This window comes from Sciurus carolinensis, chromosome 12, assembly GCF_902686445.1.
Source record: "Sciurus carolinensis chromosome 12, mSciCar1.2, whole genome shotgun sequence".
Lineage (NCBI taxonomy): Eukaryota > Metazoa > Chordata > Mammalia > Rodentia > Sciuridae > Sciurus > Sciurus carolinensis.
Window position 1 is genome coordinate 3,805,911 of NC_062224.1, and position 12,672 is coordinate 3,818,582.

General features: G+C 37.5%; 1 protein-coding gene across 3 annotated transcripts in view; it reads right to left on the reverse strand.

Annotated features, from left to right (window-relative positions):
- Lyst (lysosomal trafficking regulator) overlaps positions 1-12,672 on the reverse strand; it is a 149,638-nt gene that overhangs the window by 120,604 nt on the left and 16,362 nt on the right. For all 3 annotated transcript variants that reach the window (XM_047520102.1, XM_047520101.1, XM_047520100.1), the window contains exons 2-3: positions 9,313-9,383; positions 1,092-1,290 (exon numbers count right to left, since the gene is read on the reverse strand). In XM_047520102.1, coding sequence (XP_047376058.1) covers positions 1,092-1,283 — 192 coding nt within the window. In that variant the 5' untranslated portion in view covers positions 1,284-1,290; positions 9,313-9,383. The remainder of the gene's footprint in view (positions 1-1,091; positions 1,291-9,312; positions 9,384-12,672) is intronic.

Below are 12,672 nucleotides of genomic sequence, written 5' to 3' on the forward strand. Positions count from 1 at the left end.
TAATTTTTTTCTGATTTTAAAACCTATTTACAGAAAAGTCATACAAATATATAAAATTACATCCAATCACACACTTAACAAATCACATTCATGAAGAATAGAAATACATTCAAACTGCAAGTGTCCTGAAAAGCCCCTTGACAGGTGGATGCCAATGAACAAATGCTTCCAGAGTTCACATTGGTAGGCTGCTCAGCCTACGGTGAAAACAGGCATTGCTCAATCTTAAATCTCTGCATTCACTCAATACAAGTATTTATTAGTAAAATGCATTCACAGCAAAGAAATTTTTAGTGATGGCTAAGTGCATGTGTAAAGCCAGTAACATTCAACATGTTAAACAATGTCACGTTGATGCTACAGAACCTTACTGTTTTAAATCCACGGTAACTGAAATATTATCTGAGCACACCAGTTGGTCCCTGAAAGCAGATTGCAGAGCTTTTCTTTCATAAAATAACATTTTTTCCTACTAAAATGAAATATTTAATAAGTCATATTTGGCTTCAAGTTAACTTTGAGTGAGCTGCTTAGTGCTTTTGGATTTGTTCTCTCATCTACAAAAGGTTAGATGAAGACGTCTTTCTAGCCCCAACTAGCTTTGAAACTGTTAATTCTGTAACTAGGAAGCAGCAAAAACACATGGCCCTGCTTCAAGCAAAAAGAACAATGTATGAAAAACTAGAGGAATACAAACTGAAGGACTCAGTAATTATTGGTTTACACAAAAGGATTCTCTGCTTTCACTCCAGAATTAGCAAGTTCCTGAAATACAATCCCCATTTAACCTTTCAAAAACACATTTCATCCTTATTGAAAATGTGAATTTGTATGTTTCTGAATTGTAATCTTTTATGCCTACCCATAATCATAGTAATCTCACTGCTATTAGGATAAAAAGCATATATATGAAACCATGTCAGAAGAAAGGTCATTTGAAAGTTTTAAGATATGTCAGATATTTTGAAAAATATCCAAATAAGTAATGTGTTCATAAACAGGGCCACTAGAGACATGAGACACTCAGAAACTATGTAACTCAGAAGATATCAATTGGTAATCAACTGTGTTATACTGATGAAAAATGTTACCTGATCAATGAGAGAATTTAGCTTGGTAAGTAACAGAAATCCTCGCCCATGGACAAGATACTGCCCAAGGGTTGCCATGTGTGTCTCCTCTTCCTCCTCCTCCCTGGCCTCTGCCCTCTGGACCACTGCATTGCAAAGCCGGTTGACGTCGGTTAGAAATTCACGTGCCAATGAGTTACTGTCTGTACTCATGACCAAGCTAAAAAATAAACATTACAAAAAGAGTTAGAAAAATGACTAACACTGACTTTTAAAACTATGTGTCTTTTTGTTTTTAACAGAAGTTTTACTTAAAATTGCTGGGCATTGGATCCTAAATCTATAATATTTGTAGGCATTGTTCTGATCTCAGGGAATCCTTAAAAAATTCCTGCATGGCAAAGTCCCAGGTTTAAAATGACTGAGCACAACCAAGAAGGGGTTAAGTGACAACAGTTAGAGAGAAAATGCTAGTGAGGAGTGGCACTTAAGGTAGATTCCAACTTTCTCTCTTAAACAGAATAAAAATAAACCCATTATTTATGCAAAATTGTTCTTGCTTTACATGTTTTAAAATAGATAAACAGATCTTTTAAAAATATAAACTGATTTTCATTCAATAGAGTCCACAACCACTGGCCCACCCTCCTGAAACTCTAGAGCTCAGTTAATGCTGGGCAGGGGGTGGGGGAGATTTCCCATAGATGAGTAAAAGTCAAAGAATTCCAGTAACTGAAATTATGCCAATTCACTTCTTAGTATGTATTCAAATCAAATGCATGGAAATTTGACATTTTAAGATGAAGAAAAACAATAAGGTAAAACAGACAGCAGAAGGGAAAAACATATAGAGAATGTGTACAAATATTCAGAAAGGAAAATTACAAGCAACAAAATATCTAAAGAATTTCAAGATACTTTTATCTTGCCAGGCCTGGTGGTCCATATGTGTAATCCTGGCAACTCTGGAGGCTAAGACAGGAGGATTGCAAGTTCCAAGCTAGACTCAGCAACTTAGTGAGACCCTGTCTCAAAATAAAAAAATAAAAAGGGCTGGAGATGTAGCTCAGTAGTATAGTGTCCCTGAGTTCAATCCCTAGTTAACAAAAATAAATAAAACAGTTTTATCTTAAGGATAAAAGTAATTTTAAGACATCTGGTAACCTCTAAAACTGCTGAACCTAGAGATGTTAAAGGATAGGACATGCACACTGCCTTTGGGGGAAAGACTATTCCACAGTCCAGGCTGAGAGACCATGTGACCACACCAGCTGTCAGGAGGCAGGGCCAAGTCCTGGCCCTCACCAACTGAAGCACTCCTGACTCAGGGGCAGTCAACACAGATGCTTGCGCCAAGACCTATTTGTATAGTGTTGCCTGCAAAGGGTGATTGGGCAAATTGGGTTCTCTCTCTCTCTTAGGAATTTGAATTAAAGGGCATAGTTGATGTGCTGAAAGGTCAGAGAGAGATGAATGAACCCGTGGTAGCTGAGGCTCACAAAAAGCCAAATGGGGACAATGAACCAACAAGGTACAAAGAGAAGCAGACTAAACACAAAAGGGAGAGGCCAGAGAAATTCCTACGCTACCTTGACTCTGGCTTGTGCTAGGGCCTAATGGTTTAATTCCTGGATTCCCATCTGAATTTTAAGTACTATTATAATAACAAATAAAGTTTGTATATATGTATAAAATAAATATTAATTATTTTTTATTTTTATTTTTTACTAGGGATTGAACCCAGGTGTACTTCATCATTGAGCTACATTCCCAGGGCCTATTTTGAGATAGGGCCTCACTAAATTGCCGAGGCTAACCTCAAACTCGTGATTCTCCTGCCTCAGCCTCCCAAGTAGCTAAGATTATAGGCATGTGCCACCATGCCCAGCTTATTATTTTTAATAATAATTATTTTTCCTACTGAACTGTAGGAAAAAGTATAAAATAAGTAGATCACTCATTATTCCAAAATGCAGCAATAATCTCTATTATATACAAGGCATTAATTCTTTATACTTTCATAAAGTAAAATTGTTCAATAAATCAAATAATCTAATTTACTTAGTCTAAGTGTCTCCAACTTTATTAACATATTTTACCTAATTGGTCACTGATTTTAGGATAAGAGCTACTTACTGTACCACTTTTAAAAGAAAAGAAAAAACACTGCCAATTAAACTATGACATGATTTCTTCTCACCTTCTGGGCCATCAAGACACCAATGATGGAGCTTTTCTTAGAGTGCTGCACTATTATGAACTGAGCTGCTGAAAACACTGATGAGGCTGCATCACTGTCGTGTGCTGATTTTAGGATGGAACTGGAGACTATCATGCTAAGTGAAAGAAGCCAATCCTCAAAAATCAAATGCTGAATGTTCTCTGATATGTGAATGCTGGCACACAATAAGGTGATGGGGTGGGGTGGGAGGGTGGAAGAATAGAAATTCATTGCATTAGACAAAGGGGAATGGGGGAAAGGGAGAAAGATGGGAGTAGAAAAATCAGACAGAACCTTCCTATGTTCATATATGAATATGCAACCAGTGAAATTCTACATCAAGTACAACCACAGGAATGGGATCCTAATTAAAATAAGTTATACTCCATGTATGTATAATATGTCAAAATACACTCTACTGTCATGTATATCTAAAAAGAACAACAACAAAAAGAGTGCTAAAAACCAAAGGTCAAACGTGTTCCCTGATAAGTGGATGATGATATATAATGGGGGTCAGGGAGTGGGGAGTGAGAGAAGAATGGCGGAACTTTAGATTACATAGAGGAAAATGGAGGGGTTTGAAAAATGGTGGAATGAGACAGACATCATAACCCTATGTACATGTATGATTACACGAATGGTATGAAACTACATCGTGCACAACCATAGAAAGGAAATGATGTACCCCATTTGTGTACAATGAATCAAAATGCAGTCTGTAAAAAATTCTAAAAAAATTAATTAATTAATTAAAAAAAAAGAGTGCTGCACTATTGTTCCTGAGGTTTTTTTCCAAAGCTTGCTAACATCATTCATTCTCTAAGTTTTGATGCTGGTGCTTTCTTGATCCTCATAATTTCAAAAAGCAACCAGGAAATAAACACAAGCTTATATTTTTGGAGGGGTATCTCATTTTTTTAATGTAGGCTTTCAATACTACAAATTTCCTCTTGGAACTGCTTTCGTACTGTCCCAGAGATTTTAATAGGCATCTCTGTTCTCATTTGTTTATAAAAACTTCTTGATTTCTTCTCATTTCTTCTATCATCCATTGTTCATTTAAAAGAGTATTGTTCAATATTCATGTTTATGTGGTTTCTATTATTTTTCTTGCTGTTGATTTATAATCTGAGAGGATGCAGAAGATTTTCTCTGTTGTTGTTGTAGTTTTTTAATTTGCTACCACTTATTTTGTGACCTAGAATGTGGTCTATTTTGAAAAAGGTTCCATGAACTTCTGAGAAGGCAAATTCAGTTGTTTTGGGGTGAAATATTCTGTATATGTCGATTAGGTCCACTTGATTTATAGTATTATTTACATTAGAAATATCTTTATTAATGTAATGTTTGGGTAACCTGTCTTGGGGAAAAGAGTGTGTTGAAATCACCCAGTATTATTGTTTCGGGGTCTATCTGGGACTTAATATCAAATAGTATTTTCTTAAATGTAATTGGATGCATTGACATTTGGAGCATGATATATTTACTGTTATATCTTGTTAGAGTGTTCCCTTTACCATCATATAGTGGCCTTTTGTGACTCTTCTGATTGATTTTTTTGCTTGAAATCTGCTTTGTCAGATATATGAATAGCTACTCCTGCTTGTTTTCAGACTCCACTTACATGGAATACTTTTCCCCCCATCTTTTACCTTCAAACTGTGGGTGTCTTTGTCTATGAAATAAATTTCATACAAACAGCACATAGTTGGATCTTGTTTTTTAATCCATTCTTCTAATTTTTGTCTTTTAATTGGGGAGTTAAGACCATTTATATCCCGTGTCATTGTGAATATGTATTTATGATTTCCTGCCATTTTTGTTTGTTTGCTACATTTAATTCTGTCTTGATTTTTATTTAGTTGTTGCTCTTCTAGTGATCTTCATCTATTTGGAAGCTCTGGTGTTTGTTTTTAGGTTCCTTTGTGTGCATTTTATCTTTGAGTAATCTTTGTAATGCTGGCTTGCTGTCATGAATTCTTTTAGTTTATCCTTGTCATAGAAAGTTTTTATTTCCTCATTAATTGTGAAAGAAAGCTTTGTTGGACATAGCAGTCTTTGCTGCAACTGTTTTCTTTTAGAGTTTGGAATATCTCATTCCAGACCTTCCTTGATTTTAGAAGCTGTGTTGAGAGTAAGAAGTAAGTCTCACTGGCTTGCCTCTAAATGTGACCTGATATTTTTCTCTTTCAGCTTTTAGTATTCTTTCCTTATTTTCTATGTTAGGCATTTTGATTATGATGTGTCTTGGAGAGGTTCTGTTCTGATCTTGTCTATTTGGAGTCCTATATGCATCCTACATATGGATGTCTATCTCATTTGATATGGGGAAAGTTTCTGTTACTATTAAAAACACTTAATAACTTTAGCCTATATCTCCAAGTTCTCTTTGATCCCAATGACTCTCAGGTTTGTTCTCTTGATGATGTCCCAGAGTTCTTACATATTTTGATCATGGTCTTTTTGTTTCCTTTATTGTTACTGATTATTCAAATTCACATGTCCTATCTTCAAGGCCTGAAGTTCTATTTTCCACACAATCTAATGTGTGGTGATTAGATTAAAATTCAAGTGAATTTTAGATTGAATTCATTGTGTATTTCATTTCCAGGAGAGTTCTAATTGGTTTCTCTTCAATATCTCTGTTGCTTTATTGAAATGGTCTTTTATAGCCTGTATTTGCTCTATTAATTCATTCTTTAGATCTTCTTTTAGTTAATTGAACATTTTAATAATCAATTTTTTATAATCTTTTTTCTGGAATTTCATCCACTTCCATATCTGTGGAATCCTCTGTTGGGGGATTGTGAATTTTGCAGGGAGATTTGTTTGCCTGTTTCCTCATTATTCATCCCACATCAGTTGGGATGGATTCCCCTCCCTCTTTTATGTGCATGACCTTTTGTGTGTAGTTATCTTTTTTGTTTTGGGATTTCTGCCTGTTTTTGATATATGAGTAGGACCTGAGGTCCCTCTCTAGTTGTTTCTCTTTGGGGCCTGATTGTTGGCTTGAGGTTTTTGTATCCCCAATTCTATATGTTGAAGTATTGGTGAAGTTAAGGTGAGGCTAGATTGTATGTGGGGTAAGATTCACTGTTACTTGGCTGAGCTGTGAGTAATGCTTGGCAGGACTTCTACTCTAACATTTTCAGCCCCTTTGAGAGAAAAGGGAGAAACAAGAATAGCACTAATGCTAGCAATAGGTGTAGAGCGTTAAGATAAATGTCCAGTGTCTACACTGACACCCATTAACACTAATTGTCACCTATTCAGGAATGGTGGGGTCAGAATTTAACATCAGCACCAAGAATTAAAAAAACTGTGAACTAGATCAGGCATTAAATAGCAGGTGTCTATGTTATCAACTATATTAATAACCACAACATGAAAGGAGGAGGAATTACATAAATTACATAATTCTAATAGATAGTGGGATTACAGCTTCTTAAGTGAAAATAGGGTAGGAAGGCAAGCAAAAGTATGAAATATTTTAAAACGTGAACAGAGGAGAGGCAGGAGATAGCAGATGTTGAAAGTAAAGAAGGAATGAACTATTAACTAAATGAATAAAAAATAAAAGAGAGGAAGAGGAACAGGAAAATTTGGCTATGAGGGAAGAGAAGGAAGGGGCAACAAGGGACAAAAAAACTAGTTATAAACAAACAAGCAAATGTAAAATCAAAATATCTCAAACCCACATATAATTGTATCCCACCTAGGTCAAATCAAGGTTTAATGATAAACAAGTGCAGAAGAAAGCAATGAAAGTAAAATTTCATATATATACATATATATGCATACTTTTGAACCTATGTGCAGTAAGAACACACATACCTCCCACACACACATACACACACGAAATCTCACAGAATGGAAAAAAGTAAAAAATAATAAAGTATAATTAAATGATATTTGAAAAAAACTTTAAAGTGAAAGATTTTTAAAAAGTTAAAAAGTGGGAATTTGGAAAAAAGACATAAGGGGAAAAAAGAAAGATCTTAATGATAAATAAAGAGCTTATTTCTGCTAAGGTGGTCAAAACTGCTGGCAGAGATGATTTTCGTACTTTATATTTGTTTTGGGTCCTGCAGCCCTTGGGTCACAGGCTGGGGGTGTTAAGCCCATTGTCTTTGTGTTCTTCACCAGCTGTTCTAAATCAGAAGTTCCAACAGTTGGGGTTTAGTCTTGGCCAAACTTCGTGCCTCTGTTGGTGGGAATCTGAGATTTGCTCTCTCTGCTGGGTGCCTGGATCTCTAGGGGCCTCTAGTAAAATTCACCTCCAGGGCATTGGGACTAATCCTCCACAGGTTTCACCTTCACTGGGATGCATGTGAATCACCAGGCATCCGCCCTGGAGTGCAGGCACTCCTGTGTGGCCACAGTGTCTTCCCAAAGGCTCTTGTGGGGTGCCAGCAACAAAGGGAACTCTCTCTTCCTTTGATATCTGAAGCCTGGATGCTCCAGGCACAATTTTTTTTGCAGCTGTTTCAGTCACTCTGGTTCAGGCATACTCTGGGGATCATAATAGGCAACTGCTGGGGGTGCTGGCAACTTCTTTTGAGTTCCTGATCTCCCATCTATGCTCAGTGCTGCATAGCGCTTATAAATGGTTTACATGCCAATCACCCTGGTTCCTGTCAGACTATCCACATGTGGGTGAAGTGATTCTGGTTGGTTATCATTCAACCACTTCCCCCACTGACTCTGGGTCCATTAAGATCGGTCTCCCTCTCTATTCCACAGGTCCCCCAGGTCCATTTCTTCCCCCGCCATGCTTCCCTCTCTGCCTGTGCTTCCTGCCCCTCAGCATCCAAGCTGGTACATCTCTAATGTATTATTTCTTCCATTAGGTTTGAAGTTTCTGACTTTCTGTGTCTCTATGGTTTCTTTGGCTGTCCAGCATTAAGTTTCAGTGAGCTCCCCAGTTACCACCTCTCTGAGGTGCAGTGCGCCCAGTCCTAGGTCTGGTGCTGAGAAGCGTGTCCTTCTTCTAACCTGCCACCTTCTCTCTCCCTCTTAGACACTTTGAAAAGTTTTTCACAAGACTTTTTTTTACCCTTTTCCCTATTATTTTATTTTTTAATTTGACAAATAAAATTGTATTTAACATATATTTGAAGTATATACACAAGAAAGCTAATTAACAAATTCATTACTTCATGTAGCTATTTTGTGAGAACACTGATCTCTACCCTCTTTACATTGTTCAAAACTATACACCATCACTAACTACAGTCACCACATTGTTAAAATAAATTCCTATTACCTACGAATTACAAAATTCTGAATACTTCTATGCAATATTCATACAAAATTTCCATTCTTGAGTCTGAGTGTGTTAGCTAGTGCTAACAGGGTGATAGGGGCACTTCTGCTTTGCACAGGAAGTGTTCATTTCTTCCTGAAAGGCATGCTAAATTTAACAGAATGCCTGTCAGCTATTCTGAACACCAAATGAAAAGTTAAACACTGCATTTCTTTAAACTTTTTTCTAACATTTCAAATACTCATAAAATTACAAAGAATATGTACATGAGGCTAGAGGCAACACCCACATCTATCAAGCATTATATCCTGTTCAGCTCAGTTCGTGTGTGTGTGTGTGTGTGTGTGTGTGTGTGTATAAAGAAGTCAAATCTAGTACAGGAAAATGCACCCACCCTTGTACCTCCCTAGTTAGTGTTTATTACTGCATGACATGTTTTTATATTTTTTACACATTTACAGCTATGAAAGTATTCAGTATTGCTTTTACTATTTAACCAGTGTATACAAAAAGTCCTATATGTACTATATGTGTCTATACTTTGCATTTCCCTCTCAACATTATGTTCTTCCTTTAAACCATTCTGTAATATGCCACAGTATGAATAAACTACAAATATGCATCCATCTCTACAAAGGGCAAGTTTAGCTGCTTTAACTTTGGGTTTGATTAATATTCATATAGCTATATAATTTCAAAGATTTAGATTGAATCAAGTCTTTCTAACTGCTAATATTTATTATGCTACTTACCAGTCTTTTAACACTTTGGTAACATTTAGAGTCAATGTAATTTGAGTTCACAAACTAGGTGAAACAGTCACCTGCAAAAAACAAAACAAACAAACAAACAAGGACAAATATATTACTGGCAATAGAAAATTACTAATAATTTTAACAAGTAAAGTTCTGACATAAAAAAAATATCAATGGCCCCTCTTTATATGTATTGTATGAAACAGTCAATGAAATTTTAGTAATTTCAAGAGTGTGCTAAAAGAAAAAGAAAAGAAAAGAAATGCCTAACTTTAAGAACGGAATCTTGAGAGAGTCCTAGAACACAGGGCTGGGAACTTAACCTTAGCTCTCTACCCCTTCCTCTTCCAACTCCTTACAGCCTCCAGGCAAGTCACAAGTTAGCTACAAAGGATGACCAGAACAGTAGCAGCCTTCTTGACATACAACCTAAAAGGCAGCGGACCATCACCTTCACACTACTGAGAAAAAGGTCTTCATCTCTTCATCTCAGGGTTCCTATGGATAGCCAAGTTATTCTTTGTCAGGGTGAACGATATATGAGAACTCCAAAAACTAAAACCAAACAAATACAATTGCCACTAAATTTCATATCCTTGGATTCCTTAAATGAATTAATTTGCCATGTATAGAACAATAAAAGCTACTTCTAGAACACTAAAGAAAAATTCCTACTTCTGGGGTAGCAACAAAATGCTTCTCTTCAGTTGCCTGTTCTTCCCTTCTCTATAGTTTTACCAGGAAGGAATATGAAAACGTTTCCTTATTATAGTTGTGCCAGTTTATCTTAGATCACAAGGTTTTTTTGGTAAGAGTGACTGTAAATTGTTTAAAATGCTCAGCTCTGGAGCACTGTCTTGAGCTCCTGTACCACACACTGTTCCAGGTGCACGAGGACGGAGCAGGCAGGAAATGGGCCAGAGCTATGTTAGAATGCACAGAGCTTCGTGTGAATTAGGGAAAACAGCCTCTCCTGGTGGTCACAGCACACAGACACCGAAGCACAGGTCCCTCACTCACTCCAGTGGCCAATTCCTAACTCTCCACCAAATGGAACAGCTCTGGAACAGAGTCCATACCCTTTCCATGCCTGCTCCCACTGCTTCCTGAGCTGACTGAAATCAGGCACAAATCCTAAAATCATGGAAGAGGAAATTATCAAATGATGAGTCTAAAGTGGCATTCCATTGATTGCTCTGACTACTAGCACCCTCTAACTTGGACTACTGCAGGTAGAGCCATATGTCTTGCAAGGCAAAAAGGATTCCAGCTCAGTATGGCCAAGAGAAAGGAACGCTGACAGTCACTAGAACTGTCTTTCTCTTACTGAGAGACGTATTCCAGACCACGCTGAAGGGCTTTGCTGATGCTCTTAAGCTGGCGTGGCCTCTACCTCCGCCTCACGGAGCCCAGCGTGGGCATCTGTGGAGTTTTCATTTTTTCCTAGATCATAATTCTAACTGCCAGCAGTCAGTAATGGCCTCCTTGACTCTGCCACCACTCTTTTTTGTTTTTAAACATTTTTTTAGTTGTCGATGGACCTTTATTTTATTTGTTTACATGTGATGCTGGGAATCGAACCCAGTGCCTCACACATGGTAGGCAAGTGCTCCATCACTAAGCCACGGCCCAGTCCTCTGCCATCACTCTTCATATGCAACTGTATTCTAGTTTTTATCACCTGACATTATACTAATGAAGTATGGAAGCATATATTTTAATAGACTAAAGTTGTCCTTAGGAAATTAAATATATTTGCCTGTCTCCAAACGAAACAAATACACTGTAGTTACTTATCTATATAACTTTCTGACAGCTAGGTCACAAGCTCCTTAAGGCCAAGGACCCTGTTTTATTACTTTTTGCCTTTTACAGTTGCAATGCCAAATTTTAAATTCAATATTATTACTATAATTTTCCACTTCTAAAACAACTATTGTTGTCATTATAAATAAAACTTGCCCCAACAATATTCCTGTGGTGGTTATATTCTTAACATTTACCAAAAATGAAGGACATAGTAACAAATGCCTATAATTATATGAATGGTCTCAGAAAAATGATAGGTTTCACTTTCTTTCATACTATGACTAGTAAAATATGAACAGATAAAACAACAATAAAAACCCTGACTTAATGTATTAGTTACAACTTCTAGTTTTATGTCATCAGATAATTCTTCAATGTGTCATTTAGGGCTGGAGATACTGCTCAGTGGTGGAGTGCTTGCCTAGCAAGGGAAAGGATCTGGGATTGCTACTCAGTACAATAAAAAAATAATGATTTAATTTGATCAATGTTTAATGACTATGTACTATATGCCAGGTACTATTTCAGGCACTGGGTACAGAGCGAAAACAAAAGCCCTATCCTCATGGATTCCACCACCACACAGTGTAATGTCAGCAGTGCTGAGTGCTATGGAGAAGAAGAAACAAAGCAGGCACAGAGCGGTGGGAGGAAAGCTGCTTCAGAAGACCTGAAGAGGTGAAGTCTGAGCAGAGCTGCGAGGGGGGTAAGGAAACAGGTCCTATGAGTACCTGGAAAACGCGTGTTCTCAGATCCTGAGATAAATGCAGGCTTGATGCATGGGACACTGAATGCCACTGACAAAATAGAAGCCAAAAGGGACCAGAAAGAGATGATGGGATCGTTCTATAATTTCTGCTATCCAAATGGCGAACAGGATTGTGCTAGAATTTTGTGGCTAGTGCTGCTGTAATGAGTGGCAGGGACCTGAAGGATGAGTGTTGGTTCTCGGTCTGAGTCCAGCCTGGGCTGAGCAAGACTGAGTCAGGGAGAAGAGGACCACCCAACACAGGAGACAGAGAAGGAACAGCAAGAGAGGCAGGAAGAAAGTCAGGAGAGTGCTACCTCCCAGAAACCCGGATGGAGAAGCTTGGAACAGGAAGGTGCGAGCAAGAGAAAAACTATTGCTGAGAGACTGAGGAAGAAGAAGATGGGAAACTGACCACTAGAACTCGCAACATGGAAGTTCCTGACAACCTTGTCAAAAAATGGTTTCTGGGGAGTGGGAAAAAAAGATGAAGAAATGAAACAAAGTGATTTAGACAGCCCTTTTGAGAAAGTCTGCTGTAAAGTATGCAAAGACGTGGGTGGTAATTTGAGGGGGGCATAGGGTAAGGGAATTTTTGCTTAAAAACTGATCTTAGAGCATGTTTATAAGCTGAGGTACAGCCTGTTGCTCTAACAGAGAAAGGAAAAATGAAAGACTAGAATGAGAGAGAGAATTGTAGGACAATGAAGGTAAAGTTAAGAAGATCCAATATGTAAGTGGAGGGACAGCACTCCTAACTGAATAAGAAGGCTGTCTTCCATGAGTACAGATGTAGGAAG